Below are 26236 nucleotides of genomic sequence, written 5' to 3' on the forward strand. Positions count from 1 at the left end.
CATCCCAAACTTAAATTTATAGCTCTGGCATCAACCCTCACCTGTTATATAAGCAGTTCCGTGAACTTCTGGCTTCCCAGCTCCTTAGCCCAGATGAAGTTTTTTCACCAGTGCTCACAAGCAACCTGCAGCACTGCACTGCGGCAGGGAGGCATGGAGGCGTTCGCTCTACCTTACAAACAGCAATATGACTGGTGAAACCGAGCAGGATTCTCAAAAATGTGTAAGCTCTAGGGCAGAATCACTGTGCTAAGGAATAAATCAAATGGCTGATGAGTGTGCCAGATGTTAAATGTGTCTTAGTGAGTTAAGTGGTTTATATCAGCTACCTGAGAGTTGCACTGGTACACTCTCGAATCAATGTGGCTAATGTAACATAGGTCTGGTCTAGCTAGAGATTAGTAGACTGTTTCTGACACTTGAGCAAGCTGTATGCTTCTCTGAACAATAAGCTTATAGCGAGTCTATGATTTTCATGAGAAGTTCCATTGCAATTGAGACACAACAACAAAAAAAGTCAGCATTAGATGTTAACTGGCCACAAGACACAATGCCGATTCGAGTTCAGAACATGTAATATGGTAGATGCATATCACAGTAGCCCATATACCATCTGATGGTCTCACTCAATAGCTGAATGCTTTTCAAATTAGATGTTCCAGTTTGTTTATATACAGTTTTGGTTTTGCAACTAGTATTTTGGAAGTGGACACCAAAAACCTCAAAAATAAATTGTGGTAAATGATACAGTTTGAAGAAGTATATACTATATTTAATTGGAGAGAGCTGTCTTTACAGCCTGTTATTGTCTGTGCTGGTTGACTTTTCCCCACACACCAGCAAAGACAAGAATGAGTAAGTCATGGTGGTTCTGGGCAACTTGGCATTTGCAATGTATTTTTACAAGGTCTGAGCTGATGAGCTTTCTGCTGACAGGCAGTGTTTCTGGCTAGAAATGAAATGTTCTGATCCGGTTAAAATATTGCCTATCAATGGAGGGTGCTGGACGGTTAAAGGAAATCCGTTGAAAGTGTTTAGGTGCCCCCTCTGCTTGAGCCCTGCAGGAATCCTGGGTGTCATGGCAGTGTCCTGCAGTGCCTGAGGTGAGGGATCAGGATGGCTGCAATACATTACCATGCTAAAAGCACTATGACAGTTGGTCAGAAAGGGCATTATAGATAGGATTTTGTACAAGAACAACTTGAATTCTTCCAACATCCTGAATCTCTTCAACTATAATGTAAACAGAGCTAGTAGAGGGCCATTATGGCCATGGAAGCACAGGAGTGTTGGCAGGGGATTCCTGCTTTGGGGAGAATGCCTTCAGTTTCTCCTATTAGACAGACCTAATTCAGATACTACGGTGATAATGAGAAGGTGTAGATCCCAAAGAGGGAGTTCTTGTATATGCTTTTCTCTGAAATCTGTTTGCTTCCCATAGGTAAGAACTTCATGAGTAAACATTTCCTTTATAAATCCTTTCATAGTATTTTTGAATGAGCTTTTGTATCAGCTCTCCTATGTCATTATGAAAGGATTACTGAACATTATCACAACAGAACATAATAATTTAATGCTTGGAAGCCCAAGTCACCTAAGAGATACTAAAGGTCTATCTTAAATTGCAGTGGGTACACAACAGTGTTAAGGCTGAAATGTATGGTGATAATAGGCTTTCCTAGAAAGTAGGCCTGGAAGTTAGGGCTTAGCTGAAGGTTCCTGCCTCCATTGGCAGAATCCAGAAATTAAAACATTCTGTTCATGATTGACTACTTCTTATTATTGAACAGAAAGTACCTAAAATATTTAGTAGTTTGAAGTATAGGTCCCATAATAGATGCTTTTCTTCAGGGAGCATGAGGAAATCTGGTTTTGATGTTACTACATTGCATTGTGAAGTGAGAAATTCAGGTTTTGTCTCTAGTTCAGCCCAGCTGGGATGTTCAGGCTGTTTCTGCCCCGGTATCTCTCATGGAAAATGAGCACACTACTTCCCTTGGCCCTGCCTGGTGCATGTTGGCTGTTAGGAGGCAAGCTCTTCAGGCCAGAGTGTGCTTCGGATGACCTCTACCTAGGGCAGAGGCAATGACTTCCCATGGGCAACGCAAATGCTGTGAATAGCAACCCGCATCTGCACCATTTGCACTGCAAGTCTGAGAATCAATACGGCCCTGCTACCGGTCTGTCACTGCCTGTTCTTCTGGGAAGCAAGTGTTATTTGTAAGCCGCGAGATGAAGAACTTTGGAACGTGATACACATCAAAGGACACGTTCCAGCCCAGCCCGGACATGGATTTGTTCTGAAGAACAGGGGATGAAGAATATCTATGATAGCGGTGCACAGCGTGCAGGAAGTAGACAGGAAGGTCAGCTTGATTTGGCTGATTTTGATACAATATTGGCTGGGGAGGAATTTAAGGTATCGTCTAGCAGCTGCATCTCCTTATTTCAGAACTTTTTTTGATGGAATGAAGACTTACTGCCTTGCCAAAAACTCACATCTCTGTAGTCCCTGATAACTGCCAGGCTAAGAGTTTGAATGATTCATATGTATTGCTTTCCTCTCGTGATAGCCACTATCTTGGTTAGGACTTAGCATTGAACACACCTCATTTTTGATTTGTTCCACTGTATCCCAGCTTCCCTACTGCCTTTCCCCTCTACTATCATCTCAGACCTCAGCAGTGCTCAGCATTTGCTTTCGAAACAGAGTCAAGATAAAGTTCCTCAGTATTGCTCTTTCAGATCTTATCTGCGTGGACCTGCCTTTGAAATGTTCTGCAGTGTCCAGGCAGACAGGGAGCTGCGAGCAGCACTTTTTCTCCTAATTGCAATGAGCTCATTGTTAACATGTTCTTTTCCTATTGTTTCTTGCTGTACACTCGGGACTGTAAGCCTTTCATGACATGTGTATACAGTGTTGTACACAATGGGATCCCGGTGACTCAGTAGGGTTGGACTTCTATTACAATAGAAATAATAATGTCAATTTATTTTATTGATGCTTTGAATAGGATTTGCTGAAAAATAAAGTAAATATGGGACGTGGATCATGTTACCGTAAAACCACATGCAGTGAAACGTTCATCTGTCTCCAACATTTCATGTCTTCTGGGCATCCGAGATAGTTGAGTTTGATTTACACAATCAAGCCATTCATTAAATATCTGTTTGAGTTTTAGGCAGATGCATCCTTTACCTGAGTGATGAAATCTGACTACAGGAAACAGAGCTATTCCTTTGTGAAAAGACCCCATTCTGCTTTATAAAGTGAGCCTTGCAGCAATGTACTTCTAGAAGACTGCCAAGCTTTGTGTACCAAATAACGTTGTAAGGGCTCAGCAGTAAAACAGTTGTGGACTTGGGGTTGATCCAACCACACAATAGCACATCTTTATGCAATATTTCCTCTTTCAACATCCATCTCCAACACTGTCATTCACTGACAACCGTCAGTTCATTTTAATTCCAAAATTCTAGCCCAAAACACAAAGCAGTTTAGAGTCTGAATTCTTGTGTGGGCATATTAATTATTTAAATCACTAGTCCAAATCATGTTCAAAAGAGCGCTTGCTGGGAATCCTTCAGGAGCAGACTGATCTATTGCTTACTATCGCCTACTAGATTATACTGTAAGTCAGAAGCATGCTCAGTATTTCCTACCAACAATACTCTACATAGCTTGCTGTTGTCAGAGAACTGAGTGATGGTGAATGAAGGGAAAAGCAGCAAATATATGTTAGAGAATATATATATAAAATGATCCAGTGAATTGATGTGGTCCGTACTAGGGACTGGCTTGAAAACTTCTGGGCTGAGTCATTTTTGGAAAAATAAAGTATCCCCAGGCAGATGGGAGAGGCCATAAACCCTAATGCTGTGTTGAATGAGGCTTCTTATCTTGCAAAGCACCTTGCCGATAAAAACAGGCAGGGAAGAATCATGCTGGTTCTGTGATCCACAAGTTTCCACTGTCTTTGGTGAGAGAAGCAATAGGTCAGTTTTGTCTTGCACATAGGGGGATAACTGTGTTTTTGTGTATTTTAGCTTTTGTCTTGTTATGAAAATAAAACCATGAAGTTATGTCCATTTTGCCTTTTTGTGCCTGAAATGGGCACAATCCGAGCCAGCTGCTTCAATGTAGGGTAGCCATTCAAATGAGAAACATCTTCTGCTCTTAAAAGGCAACTACAATATATTCACTCTGTTGAATAACCAGTCGTGCATTCCTCACTTGCCAGTACAATGGGACCTTCAAAAGTAGAGAAGTTTCACATGACCTTAGCACATACGCCTGACTTTGAGTGCCAGAGAGGAATGACCTCCATCCCATTCATCATAATGGCTTGTTAACACTCAGATCCGCTGTTCTGAGGGTTCCCCGCCAATATTAACCCATACAAGACCTGAATGGTAGGGGCATGGTTAGGCAGAGGTCACACTTAGCTACGGTGGCTAAATTTCCACTGCCCCGAAGAACAGGCTTTTCTTCTGGGCAGCTTTTGTCGCTACCCCTCCACAGAACTGGCGCAGGCTCAGAGTCACAGACATCAGCCAATTACGTAGCAGACGCAAACGGGATAATGTTTTACTTAACGATACTATGGGACAGTCAACACAAATGCAAATGAATGCATACACCATTTATATTACTTGATATTTACTTATAACCTCCATATTTTATTCATGAATTTTACAATTCCAAATATAATGAAACAGTTAGAGTACTTTATTACAAAGCTTATAAAATAATTAAATATTACACTTATATTTTTTGCCTTTTTTACACCATAATTCATACTTTGTGATGCTACCATCTTCTTTCCTCAGTTGTCACTTAAGGAAGTGAGCAAAGAAATATAAAGGAAAAACTATGCATTAATAAATTAATTATTTTACATCAAATAATAAAAAAGGACACAATTATAAAAACAAAACAAAAAACCCTTGTAGTTTTCCTAGAAAAAAAGCTATAATTACACAATGGCCAATATCAAGACAGAGCGGTGTAGGTTGAGACATGTTTCCAATCATCGTTTCTTAAAGTATCATAGAATACATGTTTTTAATTTAAATTGTTGCAAAAGGAACTGCTAATTTTAAGTGACCACTGTCTGGCATTAGTGCTGAGCTGGCTAATCTTACACTGAAACGATACTTTAAAAAAACAGTAAAACTGAACTACATTCATCAAACGAAGTTGTGGGATTGGATGGAATTAGATAAATATGTCCCTCGTAGGCACTCCCCAGAAAATTGCAGTAGAACACAGCTCTGTCTCAGAATGGGTTTGGCAAATAGGTTGGGTATTTTTTCAATGCAGCAACTTTTTAAATGGTACCATTTGATAGATAGTGTCACCGAACGTCTCGATACTGAATGATTACGAGTATCATTATGTTTACATTTCTTTTGTTTGCTGGTGGATTCTGAACTAAACAAAAGTATTAGGAGAATGTATAAAAATATAATTGACTTTTATTTGGTTAAAGTAAATCATCCACTTATCTTTTTCATTTTTTTTCATATAACCTGTGTGAATAAATAACTATTTAGAGAAGTTCAGCATGAATTAATGGACTGTGATAGGCTTGTCATTTCCTTTGGGTAACAGATTAATCAAAATTTGCAGAGAGATTTGAGCTTAAAAAGAAGACATTCTTCAGTATCTTGGCATTCAAGCAACCTAGCTTCTGAAAAAAACTACTTTAAAATATCAAGTTTAAATTTTAAAATTACATATCTAATGAGCTTAGAAAGTTGAAAACATAAGCATTGAGCTCAATAAATCTGAGTTTCTTGAGTTAGTTGAAATATGAAATTCTATTTTATTTGTAACACAGCAATATTAAAAAAGTCCAAATATTCTAATGCTGAGTATTTCTAGGAATACATTTCAAGTTACTAGTTAACCACCTCTGAGTTTCTACACAAAACAGAAAATGAATTCTTCAAAACAATAAAAACATTAGCATGATGCAAAACTTGCTTTTCCAGCAGCAAGTCTAATAGAGAAGCACCATATATCTTTGTAGTGCACTATTTACTTCTTGCGGTCACACGTGTGACGCTGCGTTCTCCAGACAAGAGCCATTTGAATGTCTTTCTGTGAAAGTGGCAGTAAACAGCTTCCTTACCCTGGGACGATAGTCTCATTAAAAATATGAAAGGAAATGCTTTTGATAGTGTGAACTGTCATGCTGCCAGGCTGTAACCTTCCTCCTCGAGCTCCCAGTCTCTTTTGCTTCGCATTCTGGTCAATTAGCCAGAAAAGGCTTCCTTGCCTTAATTTCTTCCTCATAACATATGACAGTGCAAAATGACACTTTTAAAGAAAGAAGAACTGCCCCTCGAGTCTCAGTGTTCAAGTGATCCGTAGTACCCTGTACTTTAGTGAGGTCAGCAAATAAAAAAAAAGAAACATTCCTTTTTCAACATATATCCAGCAATTACTGTACCTCAGACATTCCCTTAGAAAAAATGTCTCTTCCATCAGTGGTTTATGTGGCACCATGTCTTGCCTCGAAGCACAGTTAATTCCAACATGAATTGAAGAAGAGAATCCTGTCACTGAAGGTTTCACATAACATGCTGCTATCAGTTCTTCTTCGTGCATGATTTACAACATTGCTTGCCGTAAAATTTGTGGTTACAGACACCATGCTGAGGTACCAGATGACACCAAGTGAAGAAATCCACACAAGAAGGATCATCTGAAGGAGAGAAATCCAAGCAATATGGTAAGACTGTGTTTTAGCAAGTCTACAAGTCAGGCAATAGTTCCGCACGCTTGTATACATTTGGTAGTATTAAAAACATGATGGGTGATTTAATTCAAAGAAGAGGGACCAGGAACTAGCTTTCATCTCAAAATCACTAGTTTCTTTTTTAATTTGTTAAGAGATGTTTAATTTGCTAAGAAATCAGATTTGTTAATTTGATAGAGCTAATACAATCGGAGGGTCAGAGGCTAAAGGAATTAAAAAATCTAGAGCACACTTTGAAGTTCAGGAAAACAGGAGGAAGTTCTACTGTAGAGGATAAAAAAGTCACCTGTGTTTTCATCTCTGATTACAAATCTTGTTCTAAAGCCAGGTACTTGTACAAATGAGCCTGCTCCATGCTTGATGCTGATTGCTTGTTGCCATCAACATCACATGAAGTTTACTTGCAGCTCAAAGTAGTGTCAGCTTTGAGCGTATGTGCACGTACACACAAAATGCACGGAAATGTGAATGCATGGACCCTACTCTGGGCACACAGGTGCACAAAGTGCTCTGCTACATGTTTTCATTCCAACACTTTCTAGAGGGATTTATTTCTCTCCATCTGACTGTGCAGGGATCCTAAGAAATCCCTCTTCTTAGGCACTTTAGTTAGGTGGCATGAATCAGGCTTTTAGGACTTCGAGTGTGCCATGTTGGTGAAATCTTAATTAACTGCAATGGGAAAAGAGACAGGCTGACAATGTTTAGTTCTGAAAAGCCCAGCTTTTAATTACAAATAAACCGTATTTTTCAATTAAGATTTTATTTCACTTAAATTTATGTACAGATCATTTATACACACAGCCCAGTCACTTTAAAAACATTTCATAGCTGCTCCTTTCTACAGTTTTGTAGTGGATGCTTTATGTTTCTTTAAAAGAGCAGAGTGATGATTCACATGGATGATTTATAAACAAATTCACCATGTCTGAGAGAGCAGTAAGACATTTAAATGAGGTTTAGCAAAATTTATAGCTAAACTGAAATCTCCTGTGAGCATGGGAAAAGATTCTGTTCGACTCTCAGAACTACTGTTTACATGGTCAATAAAGGGAATTTACAAGGAGACAGTGAAGAAAAATCTAGCCACCATTGTCTGTGTTCTCAGATCAGCTAAGCTGAGTCACAGAAGATCCACGCTCCCTCACATAGCACAGACAACTTCTTCATATTCTGTGGGCCAGGAGTCATTGCCGGCTCTCTACAGGAACTTCTTCTGATTAGTCACCATTTTGCTTTTTTTGATTCCCTTTTATATGATGGCAGAGGTGATTCTGTCTACCTTTACTATCCTCAAATTGATTTGAATGAATAACAAAATAATAGTAATAATTTTTTTAAAAGATGCCATTTTATTCTTCAGTTTTTAAAGAGATAAGTCTGTCGGCAAATGCTAATGTTATGTAAAGAAAATACTGTCCTTGAACAAACAGTTGTCCAGGAACTGGGAAGCTCAGCCCTGAACTGCAGCCTTCCCACCCCACAGCACTGCCTTTCTACTCTTAACTGGGTGTCAGTGGGGATGCAACTGGGAGCTCAGCACCAGCTTTCACGTGACGTCCCCTACTGTCCACCAGACAGAATTTGCCGCTGGGAGGACCCATAGCAGACAAGAGATGAAAAACATGCACAGCACAAAATGAGGAAAGCTGTTCCGATTAAGTCAGGAAGAAGCTCTCCTGCCATGGAAGGGTAAATTTTCAAAAACTATGAATTACTGCTTAAAAAAAATTTGTAAGCAGTGAGGAGGCAATGTTAATAAATCTTTATGCCCCTTTTGAAGATTGGAGTGCAATGTTGACATTACAGAGGTATGGCCAAAAACTTTTTACTCTTGGGACCTAATCCAAAGACCATTGGAATGAACACAAAGAGTCCCACAAACTTCAATGGGCGTCAGATCGTTATTTCTATTTACTCAACTATTTACATGTTGTTTAAATTTTCATTCATTTTAAACAGTTGGAGTTACAGTGACCTTAACTGCATCTAACAGAGGAATGCAAATGACCCAGTGTGTCTAGGAAAGTGTGTAAACTGTCGCTGAAACATTAATTTCTTGACTGTGATCACTGAGCTGGAGCTGCATGGCTGATAACAGAGACTGATTTCCTTCAGTGTGATTCCAGCACAGCTGGTTCCCTCTCGTTTTGCTGGTTTAGACAGAAAGTTAGAGAGCAGTGAAGAGATAATTGATCTCTAGAGCCTGACAACCCAGTTCCAATAAAGGGGAAGGGGCTCCTGCAGATGTGAGGAGAGAGAGAGAAACAGGCCAAGGCCAAAATTAGTAACAGACATTACTCCAGACATGAAATATAGCAGAGGAAGCCAGGGGTGAAAGAAAAGTGCTTGCTATATCGTGACAGAAAAGGATGTAATACAGAAACTCCAAAGTACAGCAGAACTTGTTACGAAGGTTAATTTGAAGCACTAAGAACATTTACTTATAAAAACAGCAGAACTATTTACTCATCCCTTTTAGGACCATTTCATGTATATATCCTTGTTTGGATTCAGGTCCCCTGATATATCAGTTTGATACTCCACATGTGTCCAGTTGATGCAGTAGAATGGTCTGTGAAGATATCACTGGGCTTTACAGGCTTTGTGTGCACAGTGGACGCCAGGAATCGGTACAGCTGAGGGGGTGGTTGGCTAACGTCCACTTACAAAATGCAGGGCCAGCGCTTGACCTTTGCTCCCAACTCTGTTACCACCTTTCTCTTGCAATCCAGCCTAGGTTTTATAGAGGTTACTTTCAGCTCCCAGTTTTAAAACAGTAACAGTTAATGTACGGTATTTTGAAAGTTAGTGTTTAAAGTGCTTTAGCATACCTAGATAACCAGCGCTATATGGGACAAACCTGGACCTCCTTGAGCTTTTTTCCCCACAGTTAAGGAGTCACAAACTGTAACCAGCTTGTAAGCAAATATATGGGATGGGGCTAATGCACCGCTCTCTTTCTGTGGTGGCTCTGAGAGAATTCCTCTTCTATCATTCAGAGTGACCCAAAACCTCTTGCTCCTCCTGCCCACTAGAATTGCAAAACACACTGAAGAGGTGGAGAGGGATACAGCAGACACACAAGTGGGGACAGAGCTTAATTTCGTGTTCCCTGACTGCACGTCATACACTGATCAGAAGCAGTAAGAAGAGAAGTGCATTGTAGACAAAGCATTTTTGGACTCCCAGGATGTGGGTGCAATCTGAAGCTTGAGCAGACTTCAAAAGACTAAAAAAAAAAAAAGGCAAATTCTTACTGCTTAGTTCAAAAGTTGCTATTTTTAATCATAAAACAGTACCAGCATAGGATACTTCTATGTTATTCAACAAGATAGTATAAAAATGCAGCTCAGAAACAAATGGCATAACTTTTTGATGTACTTTTTTTTAACATATCACTGTTTTTAAAATCTTCTGTGTCAGTTATACTCTCAAGTCTGCTTTAAGAGGGTTCACTTTGAAAATAGAGATGCTGTAGTACCAGAGAATAACTGTAAAGCTGGAAACTCTCGGAAAAAATCATTTATGAAGGAACGTGTGAAATAATACTCTTCAGTGGGTGTAACTGGAAAAGGTGATTTTTGCTGGATACAGAGTTCTAAGCAACCAACCCAACATAGAGCTGAGTTTTACCTCTTTTCACAGGGACTGGGCAGAAGTTAGTATTGCAAGCTCTCAGGACTGCTGGTTTCTGATGGGGCAAGCACCCTGAAGCTGGTCTTCCATGGCGTAGGCACTGTACGCTCCGTGTTTGCACTCCCCCTCCACATGTTACTGTACACTGTATGTAGAGAGGAAAAAAGTAAAAGCCGTCTTTCATTACAGAGACTCTCTGGGAGCCCATGAAAGTCAAGGAGTAACTTTCAAGGGCTTTGGATGGGACTTTCAAAGAGAGAGAGGTCAGGATCGGATGTGCTGTTCAGCAGCCCCCATCAGGACCAGCTTCTCAAAGATGTGTGCATCTGTTCTCCCTTCTGAAAGTTTGGTTATTTAAGGACTCAGCTGAAAATTTGGTTCCTTACTTAGGCATCGAGACAGAAACTGAACATTTTAGAAAACCTGTTCCTGATTGTCTGCACTGATTTCTTTTGAACTCTGAGCCTCTGGGCCCAATCCTGCTGTCTGAACAGAGATAAAACTCCCATTGGAACCATAATTATGGCAGTATCTGGGGAAAACCACTATGCCTTTGCAGGAAGATCTATGAAGTATTTTAAAATGAATAAGCCTTTTACTTGTATGTGTTTCTTGAAAAGTTGTCTTTAAGATAAATGTGATCATTTTCATCTGATTACAATTGTCAGGCATACATTGTTTCATGTAAATGTTATTAAATGAGTGTGTGTCTCATTGATATGTGACTCATAAAGTAGATAAGTTCCAGAAATACAGAAGCTTGTTTGCAAGAATGTAGAAACAAATACAGACTGATCCCATAATTAATCATAGTATTTAGGGAATTCCAGGCAATCTGTGCAGATGCTCAAATACATTGTGCATCTAGATATGTAATAGTTCAACCACAGTGCAGTTCGAAGGAGACTGAGAAGAAAGCATTGGAAAATGGGCATGGAATGTAGTGCCTCTTGAGCATGAATAACATTTTTAGGTGACATCCTTCAGTTTCAGGACAAAGAAATGAGCTACCCCAAAATACATGATGAATGTGGACCAGCTGCATCATGTGTCAGTGGCTGAGTGGTGCGACCTTCTTTAGGGAATGGCTACGTGCAGGAGACTCCTGTGGACCGTTAGTACTGGAGACATCTCCTCCACACAATCGGACATTTGAGTACAGCACAATGTAAGACTGGAGCTAGCTTTAATCTAGGTAGCTTAGACTCACATTGCCCTAAAGTCACTATGGTGTGGTCTTCAGCATTTTACGCCCGCCAGGTGTTTATGCCACTCCAGCTAGCCTCTATTCCGTGGCATATGATACCACAGCTTTTCTAGGTTCGGTGCCCTCTAAGCCCACCTCACCTTCTAACTATGGTGGATACACTGCCCAGGAGTCAGCAGTCACCTTGCAGTTGTTTTGTTCTTTAGTGCTGTGTAGTGAAAAGCACTAAAGGATGCTATTTGAGCTCCTGCGTAGAGAAACTTCCTCCTTTTGTAAACTCCATAAAAGCCAAGATGTGAAACAGTGCTGGAGAAAGAGTTCTAGCCAGGACCAGGAGAGAGAGGTGAGAAAGTTTCCCATTCCTACCTGCTGCCAGGGTGAGGAATACCAGCCAGACACCATGTTATACAACATTTGTGATGGACAGGCTCCCTTGTTACAAGCTTCTTCCAGGTCAGTGTTTGGTTTCTTGATGTTTCTACACCTTCTCTGAGGAAAGGTGATCAGTTTCCCATGGATGCTTTTCTCACCGCATTTTAGTTCTCGCTTTTGTACACCTGGGCCACAGGAGGCTGAGCACTGCAAAGGCAAAGTATACCTTTTAAATCTATAGAAACACATTCAGATAAAGGAGAATACGCTATGTGCAAGAGACCCCAAATTATGCAAAACTACAAAAGGATTATATAATGAAAACCACAAAGACCATGTTCCATAATGTATAAATGGAAATATGAATCCAAGCCAGTGAAAGTCCTGAAAAACAAAGAGATCAGGGTACATCTAACTACATCTGGATGTAAAGAACTGTGGGTTTGTAGCAGCTTGCCTAGAACACCTGATTTTCAAATGACAGCTCAGCTTTCTCTCCCCTGCATGGTGGGGTGTCCCTGAGTCAACATTTCCAAAAGCAGCAAAGGAAGGCAGTGAGCCATGTAACTGCACCACTTTACCTCACTCCAGGAAGAAATCACCCACTGGAGTCGGTCATTTTTGGGGCAGCGTCCCAGCACACAGGTCTGCTGGGATTCAGGTTTATGGTCTCCGTTGCACATACTTTCAGGCAAGATTTTAACCTTGGGAGAACCGGTACTTTTGCAGTAGACATCCCGTTTCTTAACACCTCTCCCACAAGTCTTGGAGCACTGTGATGGAAAGAGATATTAATTTGAACTAGAGGAAATAAAAATTGGTGTTATTTGTATTTTACAGCAGGCATAGAAACCATGGCTAATGTGCTGTGTAGCTGCCATTATAACATAAGTGAACTGGAAATTCTATTGTAAATAAGTGAGAGTAACATCTGTATGTCACTTCTAAAACATTGTTCTAAGTGCTTTCTTAACATAAACTATGAACTTTTACAGCCCCCATGTAGGACAGATAAGTAATAGCTCTCTTCCATAGATGAGGGAAGTTGGACTTGTGAGCAAAATGCTTTTTTCCCTGGACAGCATAGTTGAAAGCTCGTCCTAACCTCCCATCGCAAAATCTCCCACCGCAAGATGTTCTCAGCTATTTGTTATTTTGTCCTCACCTTGGCCTAGAGGGATGAAATAGAGGCAGAGGAAACTACCCAGGGAATCTATACATAGCTCCTTCACCAAATGAATCTCACTACAAGACAGAATCTGATACAGACAATGGTTAAGAAGTTTGACCAAAGATATTTTAATTGCCAAGATTACAACTGAAGCTTAGGACAAGTCACCAGTGAATAAACATGCATTCCTGAACCATGGTTCAGTTGAAGAGACATTCTGTAGTTTTCATTGCCTTAGCATACAACAAAATGCACGAGCAAGCCATTTCTGATGAAATGAAGAAATAAATGGCCCTGAAATAATGCTGCCAGCTTTCTATCTTGTTGCATCCTCTTCTAATTGTTCTTCTTTTTACTAATAATTGACGCATTCCAAGGCAGACTCTTGCACTATCTCTATCCGTATTAAATTACAAATGTTTTTAAAAGATTACATGAAAGCAGAGTTGCACTGAGGATGCAACAGAAATACCTGCATGCTGAAAACCTGTGGTTTTAATCTTTCCCCCAAACAAACAAAAATCTCCTTGCATTTAAAATTACTCTGATTTGTGTAGAGAGGCTGAGTATTTTGCATTTTTTTTCCTTTTAACTCCTTGGAGCCTGTGATATAATAGCGTTCAGCTGAATCTTAAAATCTTCACTAACTTGTTCGATAGGCCCATTCACTACATTTCTGCAGGACTTGTGGACTTAATTTTCATAGGCTTATTTGAAAATCCCAACTTGAATTGTACACCTCCTAAAGAGGAGGAAAATGGGGAGTTTTACTTTCTTTTTATTATTTTAGAGGAAGGAAAGTTTGAAAGTGTGAATATCTTTGTTCTTCCTTTTGAAGTATCTAATCATCATACCTGGTTTTTACAATCTCCTGCCACACCAAGTTTTCCTTCACATACATGGGAAGAAATAGTTTCTTTTTGAGTGTTAAGACTCTGTTACGATGGACTATTGAGTAGTTACTCGTCTGTCATAGTACATTACAGGGCACTCCCCTGGAGCAGCAGTCTGTGCTTCTCAGCTGGGAATGCTTAGGTCAAGATGTCCTTGAACACCTAAAGAGTAACAGTACCCAGAAGCGTACACAGAAGTAATAGATTTTTTCAGTAAGTTTAAATCCACCTTGAATCTTACTAAATGAAGATGGAAAAAGAAAAATAATGTAGCTCCTTTTGATAGAAGTGTACTGTCAGCTCTCTCTTAAATCTTAAATCTTCATTTATCCGTACATTAACAGTTCCTACCAGCAGCAATAGTAGTGAAAGAAAGAGCAGAGATGAGTTTTGTGTAAGCGTATGTGTGTTCTTTAACTCAGGTTGGTTTACTGTCAGGCAGTTCGCAGGTTTGTGAAGCAGGGTGTGTACATACAGGAATCTGCCCAGGGGCCTTATGCCCCTCATGGCCATTAATTAACTGCAGCAGTACTCTACTTGCAGTAGAATAGTTACTCTAACAATGGCGAAAGTACAGAAGTGATTAGTGAATGTGTAAATCACAAATTTATCAACCCACAAGTCACATATGTGTGTGCATTAATATGCAACTCTAACCCCAAATATTTCTTCATTCCTTGACTGCCTGTCATCCCTGAGAAAAGCTAATATTGCTGTGGGAAGTTATCTCAGAGGGGGGTTAATGGCTTTGAAGAATTCATAAAGCCTTAACTTATGAAACCAGAAAAAATTATCCATCTGTTTGTATGTACCAAGAAGGACACCACGTGTCCTTCTGGCAAGCCCTCCTGCCCGAGCACTTAGGAAGGCTAGTTAAAATACAGACATAGTTTACATACCATCTTCACGCATAGAGCCACTTGCAAAATACTGATCTTCACAAAGTTTGCACTGTTCTTCTTTCTGAGCAGAGTTTTTGGCAATATTTTCATTATGCCAGCAGACAAAAATGTAAGTTTTTCTCCAAATTACCTGAGACCATAGGCCAGGGCTCCATTCAGGTGGGCAGTCCTGACTGTTGCATGTCTGCACCTGTGTAGGGGTGCTGACAGGACACAGGGAATGGGCCACTACCTCCTCTCTTTGGAAAGCCCTTTTCTGGACACACTGAATGAGACGACTTTGTTGCCCTCCTCCACAAGATTTGCTGCATGCACTCCATTCACCTGTTGACCAGCTTAAAGGAGAAAATGTATGTTAGAAACACAGGAGTCCAATTAGCTTTATAAAATCAATACATATGAGCCACCTATCAAATGTGAATTATTTGGGGATTCTGCTTAGCCTACTCTCCTGATGTACTGATATCTGTTCAAGCAATCAAAAAGCCATAGTTACATAATCTATGTTCAAAGCATGGAACCTTTTGCTAGGGATGAAATATAAGTTACACAACTAGAAAAACTAGCGTTACTTATTTACAGTTCTCATCTACCAGAACCAACTTGCCTATGAATTCAACCTGGAATCTGGAATTCCACAGGGTCTGGGAGAGATGCTACCATTGAGGCTGGTGGAGTATCTAGAAGATCTAAGGGTCTGGCTAACAAATCACCATTCCTTTTTAACCACATCTATGCTTTTAATTGAAAAAATCTCTCTAAAACAGGAAAAGAAAAATCTTTTCTAAAGAAACGGTAGGATGATCGCTTTTGTCACTTTAGCTGCTGAAGAGACCTCCAAAGAGACTAATGGAGCCGAGGCCAAAGGAAGAAGCCAGATAGATGGAGAGAGTTCTATAAATCAGTAAGATTCGATTGCTGGAAAGTTCTGCCCTTTGTTGTTACATTTTTTCCTTTTTACATCTCTCTCAGAAGACAGAGCGGATGAGGAAGATTCACCTAAGCTGATAGAAGGGAAAAGCTGGTATGGCAGGGAAAGAATGGGGCCAGTTTAGCTGAGCATGTACCTCCCAATGCATTCGTGCGTAGATGCACTCACAGAGGGCGACAAATGTTGGCATGGTGCTGTCCAGTGGTATTTATGGCCTCTATTCACAAAAAAAGGACTTGCTTGCTAAAATCAGCAGTCCTGTCATTAGTGTCTGGAGGATTTAAATGTCCTCAGACTAATAAATTTGGCAGACAGATGATATAGAATCTAAATAAAACAGAGGAAACTTAAACAGCAAAAGCTGTTGGACAAATCTATACTCCAGTCACAGGCACACTTCAGTTACACATCGTGTCACTGAAGTTACACAAAGTCTGAAGAATTATTACCAGTTGTTTAGGATAAGATCAGTTTTGAAATGTCAATAGCTGCTCAATATTTCTATTATTGAAGCACTGAGCCCGTCCCCAGCCTTTGTGGAACACTTTGCAAACCTACAACTAAGTGTCTTTGTCCTCAAAGGCTTGCAATGTAAGACCATACACCACAACTAGATAGGAAAACAGAAGTGAAGAAACAAAGGAAATCACAAATGACTAAATGATTACTCAGGTTGAGAACTCTTATTCAAAGACCCAGCGCCGAATTTAAACTAAAGATTTTAAAACAGCAGGTTGACAAATTTTTAATAATTTACGCCACAGAAAAGGTTCTCGTCTCAAATCCAACCGCTTGGCCTATCCTACCTCCATGGCTTCCCACAGCATCAGCCCTGTGACCACTGGAATAGCTGCTCACTTACAGTTTTAATGACAAGAAAGCTTTTTTTTTCTTTTCTTACTGTGTGAAAGATGAACAGCATCCCATTTGCCTGTCTGTTCACATCTGCCTGAAAACAAAGCTCATTTTAATTTGTAAAAAATGTATAAAAAGCCTATTTTAGAAAAATTCCTTTGGGAATAGAAGAAATCCCAACTCTCAGTCTAGTAACTTCAGGAACTGCCAAAAGTAGTGGGAAATATAAAAAGCACTAATTTAAGGACAAAGAAATATTAATATGAAAAGTCAGTAGTTATGTAATTCCAGAACACGTCAGAAGTTTCCTTTTTGTCTGATTTATAAATACTTGGACTATTGCAATACAAACTTCTGGAAAAAAGTTACAGTTTTAATCCATTTTACAACTTCTAATTAGTTTGCCTTGAAGTTTCTGACAATGGTGATTGGTAGAGCAACCAAAAGTGTTCATTTTAAGAGTTTATTCACTGTAACTACCGAGAAAATTCCCCTCTTCACAGAGGAGAGGGCAATAAACCTACTTTAATGTCCTCTAGTAAACTGCCATTTTCCAAGATTATCTGGGCTGTGATCCAAGAGTATCTTTCATTAGCTCAAATAACTAAATAATTATGACCAGATTTGCCAGCTCTGAAATCCAACAACAACAGTGTGCAGTACTGATGCCTTTCTGTGCTCTTGCTGTTGGGACAGTAGTTTGTCCCTACTCGGAGTAATAAGTCTTTGTTCTTATGCTGACCTTTATAGGTCTGGAGCCTCTTTTACGTCACAAAACTGACACGCTTGTATCTCATCTATTATTCACCTCCTTCCCTTGCCTGTTATGCCTACCATATTTGTTTTTGCTTTATTTGCTGGCTATTAAGCACTATTTGTTTCCTCCATGGTATTTATTAATACTACACTTTTTAATGTTGGCAGTCTCAGTTTTATGGGAAATACTACATGCCGTGACTTTCTGAGCAGATTGTTCAGCAGAAACATTCTGGCATAGTCTCACTCAGCTGAATGGCAATCTTTTAATTTAAGACATGGTCCTACATGTAGATCCTCCGTACATTAATATTTCCTAAGGATTTTAAAAATAATTAATTAGTGAGTTGAATTGGTTTTCCCTAAAGGTGGCTTGGGGCTTTCACCATTTTTCTTTTTGTACTCTTTCTAGGGTTCGCGTCATTAACTGTGTTTTAAAGTAGTAAATCTAAGAATATCAGAGCAATTTCAGCATGAAAACATTGCACTGCATGTCAAAAATTAATATTCAGCATTTTGAGTGATAGGTACATCAGTGGATGTTCAAAATACATCGGGATCTCTGTTTAATAGAAATGGAAATTTTGTGTGTGGTCAATAGAATTGAATATGATTTTGGTGAAGCTTTATAGCATAACAATGTCACATCAAAACGAAGGTAAGTATAAACAGCTTAAAAAGACTCCGGGAACATCATAGACAATACATTTCTGTGTACATGATACTGGGTTCTCTGGATAAAAATAATGCTGGCAGAAGATAAGTCACACATGAAAAGATTGTGTTTGGCTACAAAGATTACTTAAAATTGGTATTGAGAAAATCATGTGGCTAAACACAATCTAAAGAAACTGCTGAAGCAGGAACATGGGGCTCTCATGTCACGTGTTACCATTATTTAAACCTTATCTCTATAGGCTTTGTGGTCATAGTGTATAATTTGCCATTTGGATTTTGTGTACTCTGCTGTAATCTTTAAATTTTGCAGGAAATTCCAAACTATTACTGGACTATTTCTTAGTATGTTCAACATATTGCAAACTATGGATTTTTAAGTAAAAACAAAGCCACTACAGAACATACACTTCTTTCTGCTTTGCCCCATCATCCTCTTCTGGACTGGGGGAGATGGGGAATGCTTCCTATTAAACACCATTAAATGTTTTATTTTATGAAGTATGGGAGCGAGCTCAGCCAATTGCTTTTACCACCCATTGCTTTTATCGCCGCAGAGTAAAACCAGCAGATGACACGAGGTCTAGGGCTTTCCTCCATTTCCTCTGCCTTCTGCTGCCGGTGCTGCCTGTGCACTTCAATGCATCTTCAGCTGTCTTTATTTCCCACTGAAACACTCTTAATTTTTTCAACATACCGCTTTAGAAAATCGCCTGTTCTGGAAGTCAAAATGTCTTGTCCAACATAGTACAGCTTTTCTGATCTTTAGTATAAAATTAAAGTAATGCTAAGGTTGCCAAGTCAGGAATCCAAAAGTGAAAAAAACCAGCAGAAGAAAGATGGCCACTGTGTCCTTAAATCTACCCATTTATATTCTAAGCCACATAATACTGTGTTTAATTATATGAGCACACAACTTTTTTTTTCCAAAGGACCTCTACCACAGCTACTATAAATCAGTGTAACTCCCTTGTTTTTAAAGGAGCTCTATTGATTTAGACCAGCTGGATTTGAAATGCTTATCTATATGTCAATGTCTTCCTTTGCATCTCACCTTTCTTACGTCTTTTAGAAAATAAGATTGTTCACATAGGCAATGTCTTAATATTTATTTTTGTGGGCACCAGGAGCATTGCTGATGATTTATTTGGTTTAGATAGTTCTCTTCTTGGTATCATAATACTCTGTGGAACATTTCATCCAAAAATCACTAATTGCACTTCACAAGATTCTTTTAACCTAATCTAATATGTGGGATCTGAGTCACGGGGCCAAGCTTCCACATGGGGAGTAGCACTTTATTCAGGAAATGGTCTTATTGGTTCAAGGTGAGTAAAGGTGGCAGAACAGGCCTGTAAGTAACTTAGATTTACTCCGTGTCACATAGCTAACCCCAGCATGGTGACAGAGCTGCAAGCAATCCTCAGGAGGTCTTGCTTAGCAACATTAGAAATACGGCCTCTATTATTATCATTGGGCAGAAGCCTACGCAACTAACATTTTTAAACAGTTACTGGTTTACGTTACAGAATAAAAGTGGGTTCATCTAGCAGGCTATACAACTCTGTGTGCCTATCAGAGAGGACTTCTTTCGTGGCAAACTCAGTCATTAGGCACAGTGAAAAGGTACAAAATTAAAGAGAACTTACTATGCTGGGCAGGGATTAGTATTGCATAGTTTTGTTTCAGTTAAAGGCTTCATCCTTGGGCCACAAAAGGAGGAATTAACTCGTGTACGATGATCTTCTAAACAAATTGCTTTTGCTGTAATGTGTCCTATGGAAGCATTAGAAAAAAATAGAGTAAAATAAACATTTATGCATAAGAGAAAAAGTAGTAGGGAAGAATTTTAACTAAACAAGTTCAAGCTCATCCTTGGTACAATGCCGCTGACTTGAACTAAATAAAACAGGATTTAATTTGGCAACATGTTTTTAACATTGATTTCCTTCTCTGTAATACAGGTACTGTTGAAGTCAGATGAAACATTTTAGTTATAAACAGCATATTTGCAGAATCTTCCCACAGTAAAAATTAGTAATTCCTCAAATCCTAATTCCCTGCAGAAACTAGCAGTGCTTGCTTAGAGCTCTCCTCATGCACTTGCAAACTGCAACAAAACATTTTGCAACTTTTTACAGTATATCTTTACAGACTTTAGAATTCTGCAGGTTCCTACCTAAACTCTATCTCGTGTCAACATCAGGACAGATTACAGAGAAGACTACAAATGCCTTAAGAGATGAAGTGATTGTATAGATTTATGTTTTAATTGAGATGTATCATTCACCTCACACATGGTTCATTGGGCACAGCAAGTCAAATTTGGCAACACGGTTGTTTCCATCGTCTTTATATCCATGCTGCAACCTTCATTTGTTTTAAAGGGAAGCAAGAAAAATACAGTTGTCATACTTTATGTCTGCAGTGCTCCTGGTGGGTCTTTCTTCCATAAACAGTCTACTGAGATGCTGTGAAGTCTGACAATACACTAGCAAGATATTCCTGAATTTCACCTGGACTTTTTTGCCAATACAGGAGCATAACATGGCATTTCCTTGGTCACCCAGTCCTATTCTTTGGTATTGAAGACAACTGCATCATATAGTCTTATTTATATGACCCAGTTCCAATTTCAAGGCCACTAAAGTTTTAATTCTCAATTCTTTTTGCAGGACTTCCCACATGCCAGTTTTCTGCTCACTTTCACTGACAGAACATCCAGGATTTAGAAAAACAAATAGAAGGTCTGCACAAAGCAAATATGTAGAGGAATATGGTAGTAAGAAATCCTTAGCTTATACAGAATTTCAGACTCTGACCTGGCAGAACTCAAATATTTGTAATTCAACAGTGAGAAGATCAGGGTGCAACTGTCAATAAAGGTCTTGATAATATTGTGGTCTTCAATTACTCTCTACAGAGAAGATAAATTTTACTCATTGTTTGATAGCATTCTATGTTTCCAAATTACAACAACATCAAATCACATATTTAATTCCCACATTACTTCAACAGCAAGATATTATATGCATATGGATTGACCTAGAGAAAAAAGACTGAGTCACCGTAAGTGACACGAATTGAGACAAGCATGAATTTTTTTTTTACTATAAAGGAAGTATGAAGGTACTTCATCTGTGTTATAAGTCATCACATAAAAAAATAAGGACCAGGTGTTCAGTGTAATGCCCTGTATGTACTGATACACATTTGCAAAATTAAAGGCAGCTGAAATGTTTGAGAGGCTTTAAAAAAATGAAAAAGAAGAGGATTGGCAATTGGAAAGTTACCTACCACCACCACAAGTAGCTGAACACTCTGACTGCACCGTCACCCAGGAGTAGCTATGTTTTTTGACAGATGTCTTGTTTTCATTGTTGGTTTTGGAAAATGTATATTCCCAAGCAATCCCAGGATTTTTGCCTTGTAACAGGATCTATAGAGGGGTATTTGGGGTTTGTTTAAAAAAAGAACAGGAGAGGGTAAAAAAAAAGAAAAGGATTCTGTCATTCTGAAGGAAGATGAACTAAACATGATATACACATAATATATTTATACACATGTTTGTGAAAGAATTTTCAGGAGACCTAATCTTTTGATAAACTAAAAACCATCAAGGTAATTCCTGAACAGCAAAGCGTTTGCTTGGACTAACACCTGCAGGGCACGTAACAGAAGAGTGCAGAAATACACGGTTCAGCATAATGCTCCTTCAAATCAGAAGGCATTTGACTGGATTGGTGAAGCAGAAATGCCTTCAGGAGATGGGAAATATCATCCAAAGACTTATGGCAATGCAGTATTAGCCCCTGCCCCTGCAACTGGCCCTTAGCGAGCAGGTCCCTGCAGTCACTGGGGGCTCACTGGCAAGCGCTGCAGTTTGCCTGTGGCAGTGCAGTGGATGGATTAAGGATTTGGGGGTGGGAGAAATTTCCTCTTTTTTAGTAAGCAAAGTCCAGGCTAGCAGATCCTTCCACAATGCCTTCTATGAATGAAGCCTTTGCTATTAAGTAAGGAGGACTCGCATGCTTTACTGAAAGAAGCTTGAGCAAAGTAGTAGTATAGCTGGGTGGGGACTGGGAATAGAGGTGGTTAGAGATGGCTTCCTCAGTTCTTAAGGCTGAGGGTATAAAATAGATTATTTTTTTTATCCTTGTAAAAAACTTTTTTCTATGCAGACTGGCAATAAATTTTGTTTGGAAGATCCTCAGCTGGTATTTTTCTCATGATTATTGAAGCTGATAAAGTCAAGGAGAGGACTCATCCCTGGGTGTCTACAAGGAAAAAAGGATTGGAAAAATCTTTTATTCATGATTTTAGCATAATGTGTTAGAAAATTTATAGAAAGTGTGATTACTGACTATAATAACAATCTTTGTCATTTAACTCAGGGAGCCTAGCTATAGGGGGTGCACTATTTTAGTGGTGAATTATATTGCAGTTTTCATGTAGGCAACTTTCTAAAATTCACTGTATTCATTTCAAGTCTGAATTATAGTCAATGCAAGATGCATGAACATCTGACACGTACCTAAATTTGGGGAGAAATTTATATTTAACAACATTTATTTTAGAAACTTTTTGGTAGTAAAGTGCATTTATATTCATACTTAATAGAAAAAGTGCTAGAGTTTACAGTTACAGAGCTCTACTAAGTTTTAATTCTTCACCAGTATGGATCTGGTCATAGTAACATAAAGAGCAGGTGCAGTTAGCCTCAGTTGCCAAATATGCTTTTTGATAAGCACTAGCATTTCAAGTACAATTTCAGTCTATGTTAATGATTACCATTCAAAATATTAATAAAATATCAGTTAAGTTCTCATGATGTCTAACCTGAGTGCTTAAGCAATCCGTTTAGGTAGAACTGATCTCTTTATAGACCGGTTTCATAAAATAGCAACAAACTTGCATTTATGTCATTTAAGACCAAGAAATATAACCTTTTGAAATGTAGCCAAGGGTTTTAAAGTATTCTGAAAATGTACCTATTGGAAAACAGAAATTACCCATGACAGTGAAAATTCAGACCAAATTTACATGACCTCCAGCTCAATAATGTTGAACACATGAAGGTTCTGGACTGCATACTGTTTACTTCTCTAACAGAAATAAAAATGGATGCTATATTTTCCATTCTTAGTAGCCAAAGATTTTATTTTAGTCACTGAACCTTAATAATGATCCAAACTGAGAATATAGCAATTAGGACTGTAAAAGGCAAAATACTTCCAAAAGAATTGGAGAGTACGTGCCTTCTCATGGGAAGATTCAGATTAGAAGATCCTCCAAGCACAGGTAAATTAAAGTATTTCATGTGAAAGTTTTCATCTCACCCATCCAAGCTGAATTCATGAGCACCTTAGAATAGCTGTGAGATTACGGAAGAAACAGATCTGAGAGTGATTACTGACCTCTCTATTTTTACTGAATGTTCTTGATAGAAATAATATTACTGTATCTGCTTTAGGGGTGATATGTATGTATATATCACAACTATTTTACAAGAACAGGATTCAAATAGAACACTCTGAAATTAGGAAACATTAGAATTGAGACTGCTGTGCAACTTCACACTGCCCTGCACAGATGCATTCTGAACCTCTGGGTCTCATACTGTCTTTCCAGAAAGCTGTGTTCAGTGCTTACAGCACATGGTGCTCACTAATGAGCATATTACAAAGTTTCCATATTTCACTTTATCCTCATGCATCAGTGGGTGGTTCTGTGCCCTATTTGCTATGCTCTGTTCAAACTGTTGCCAGCATAACTTTTTTCAGGAACTTTCTTTTCTCCTTGGCTATTCATGACTATCTGATGTAAATGTTTTATAACAGCCCCTTCAGATGAAGAAAATATCTCTTCTATATAATTTTTTATTTTTAGAAAGCTGTCCCGACTGCTGATAGCAAAAAGTCCAACTCTGTTAAAACAGCTGTTCCAGTCACTTTGAATCTTGAACCTCAAGTCCATGGGCATAAAAGTTCCTAGAAAAAACAGGTTGCAATAATATGTGTTCACTCTACGGTCCTTTTCTTAAGGACAAATGGAGACAAATATCTAATGTGTAAAGTTTCAGAACATGTGCTTCAGAAAAAAATAGGTTGTGTTAACCCTACAAAGAATTGAGCCCTGGAAAACTATTCTTTAATTAAAACAATTCCTTTCCTGGTCCTTCTTACAGACCAGACTTCAAAATGCTTTAATTTGCTTTTACTCATTGGAAGGTCCTACAAGTCCAAGGTATTAGCAGAGACCTCAGCATCTTAGGCAGCCAGAAACAATTTCAGAGAGAAGCTTTATTTTCTTCTTGTGTTATAAAAGATCTGGCTAATGTATGAACAAAGTCAGATTTCCTCTTTCGTGGTCCTATGAGGATGCACTTTCCCCTATTACAGTAGGTGCTCTGTGTTCCTTCAAGTGCAGAGGCTGAAATTCTGTCTGGCCTTTTAGTGAGTTGTGTCAAAAGAGGAGGAGGTTTTGTCTATACCTCCAGAACTTGTGTAAGGTTAGCCCTCATCTCATTTGATTCTGACAACTGTCATAAAACTGTGCTATGTCAGTGGCCAGAAAAACAGTAAAGCTTAAAACTTTTCTAATAAAAATGTCGTGAAGTATTAGACTGAACATTTGCCTTCTGAAAGTGCTCTTCACTTTGTGATAGCAGAGGCAAGAAACAGAACAAATGTGTCCCGAACACCAGAATTCAGAACACGAAAGAGGGAGGATGAGAAGGTGAAAGTGGCAACCGGTTTTACTCCTGTTAGAGCAATATTCTTCTGGTGCTTCAACAAAGTGAAGGGAATGAAGCAGAAATGATCCCGGACGAGTTAGAACAAGACATGTTAGTACCTATCACTTCAGAGAACAACGACACAATGATGTAAGAAACTCACAGCCCCCAGCTGAGTGAGTGCCTGTGGGGTGAACCCTGCACGCCAGGCAAGCTGGGCCAAACACCTTTTAAGACCTTGGGCTACACCCCCTTCGTGCGCACTGGAAGGTGGACGCAGTTGTAATAGGCAGGTGAAGTGAACTTCCTCTGCGATTCCTGGCCGGCAGCCAACGCTAGAGCCCCTTCCCACCCGCAGACTACAAGAGGGAATGTTTACAGAGCAAGAGCTGCAGCACAGTCAGGTCTCTTTCCTCCTGTATCATCCCAGCTATGTAGAAAAAGGGCAAAATCAAACTCTGGAAAAGTATTGGAGCCAAAATATTGCAGGGCACAAAACCATATACTTTAAAGTTCCTGGCATTCAGCTGAAAAATAGTATAGAATGTATAATGTTCAACCAAGTTTTCATCAGGAATGCAATACTATTGCAAAGTTGCAATTTTGCCAAAGTAATGAGCATATATAAAGTTTTCTATCGTATTTTCAAACATTCATTATAAAGCCCTTCTTTAACAACCCAATAACTGAAGTCTGCATATACAGCCAAGTTATCAGACCTACAAATTTGGAAAGACCTCCAGTGCTAGTCTACTTAACTGGATGCATTCCAGCATCTTTTCAGCCAACTGGCATTTGCTCCCAAATTTACAGCTGGCAAACAACCTCCTTAAACATTTCCAGTTCCTCAATAGAACTGTTTAACGTCTACCTTTAACACACCAACCACCTGACTTCAGACACAACACTTAGCAGCTCTGACCACAGGGCGCAGAGTTATAAAATTTACAGCTTCTTGAGTTCGAAAACCACAGACTCTATGGCTGGAATCTGCCAGATCTATTCTGAAGAAAAAGAACTGTGGCTTTCGCTTAGGGCACAAAATGTTAAAACAATGGATAAATTGAATTCTCCTGAGTAAAGAACCTTTTCCTTTTGCTGCTAATTTTGATTTCAAAGCTAAACCAATAAATGTTCTAAACTAGCTGTGCATCTGCTCCTTTGTTTGAGATTATTTTTTTTCCCATGGCTATCCTAAGTTTCCAATATAATACTCCATTTTGCAGGTCAAATTTTCAAAGAGCCTATCAACATTGCTTTGTTATGATTGACTCTGTGTTTTTCCAGTGTTTTTTATTGTAAGATGTGTATGTGAAGTTACTTGCAGCACAC

The 26236-nt window shown here is 39.1% G+C and overlaps 1 protein-coding gene across 1 annotated transcript in view; it reads right to left on the minus strand.

Moving 5' to 3' along the window:
• Positions 1–6597: 6597 nt before the first annotated feature.
• The window catches only part of ADAMTS18 (ADAM metallopeptidase with thrombospondin type 1 motif 18), a 78939-nt gene continuing 59300 nt past the window's right edge, over positions 6598–26236 (minus strand). Inside the window, exons 17-23 of the mRNA XM_059824872.1 lie at positions 21466–21607; positions 19818–19944; positions 15082–15286; positions 12567–12758; positions 11980–12192; positions 10404–10551; positions 6598–6713 (exon numbers count right to left, since the gene is read on the minus strand). Of these exons, the coding sequence (XP_059680855.1) occupies positions 6598–6713; positions 10404–10551; positions 11980–12192; positions 12567–12758; positions 15082–15286; positions 19818–19944; positions 21466–21607 (1143 nt within the window). The remainder of the gene's footprint in view (positions 6714–10403; positions 10552–11979; positions 12193–12566; positions 12759–15081; positions 15287–19817; positions 19945–21465; positions 21608–26236) is intronic.

This window comes from Gavia stellata, chromosome 15 (assembly GCF_030936135.1).
Source record: "Gavia stellata isolate bGavSte3 chromosome 15, bGavSte3.hap2, whole genome shotgun sequence".
Classification (NCBI taxonomy): Eukaryota; Metazoa; Chordata; class Aves; order Gaviiformes; family Gaviidae; genus Gavia; species Gavia stellata.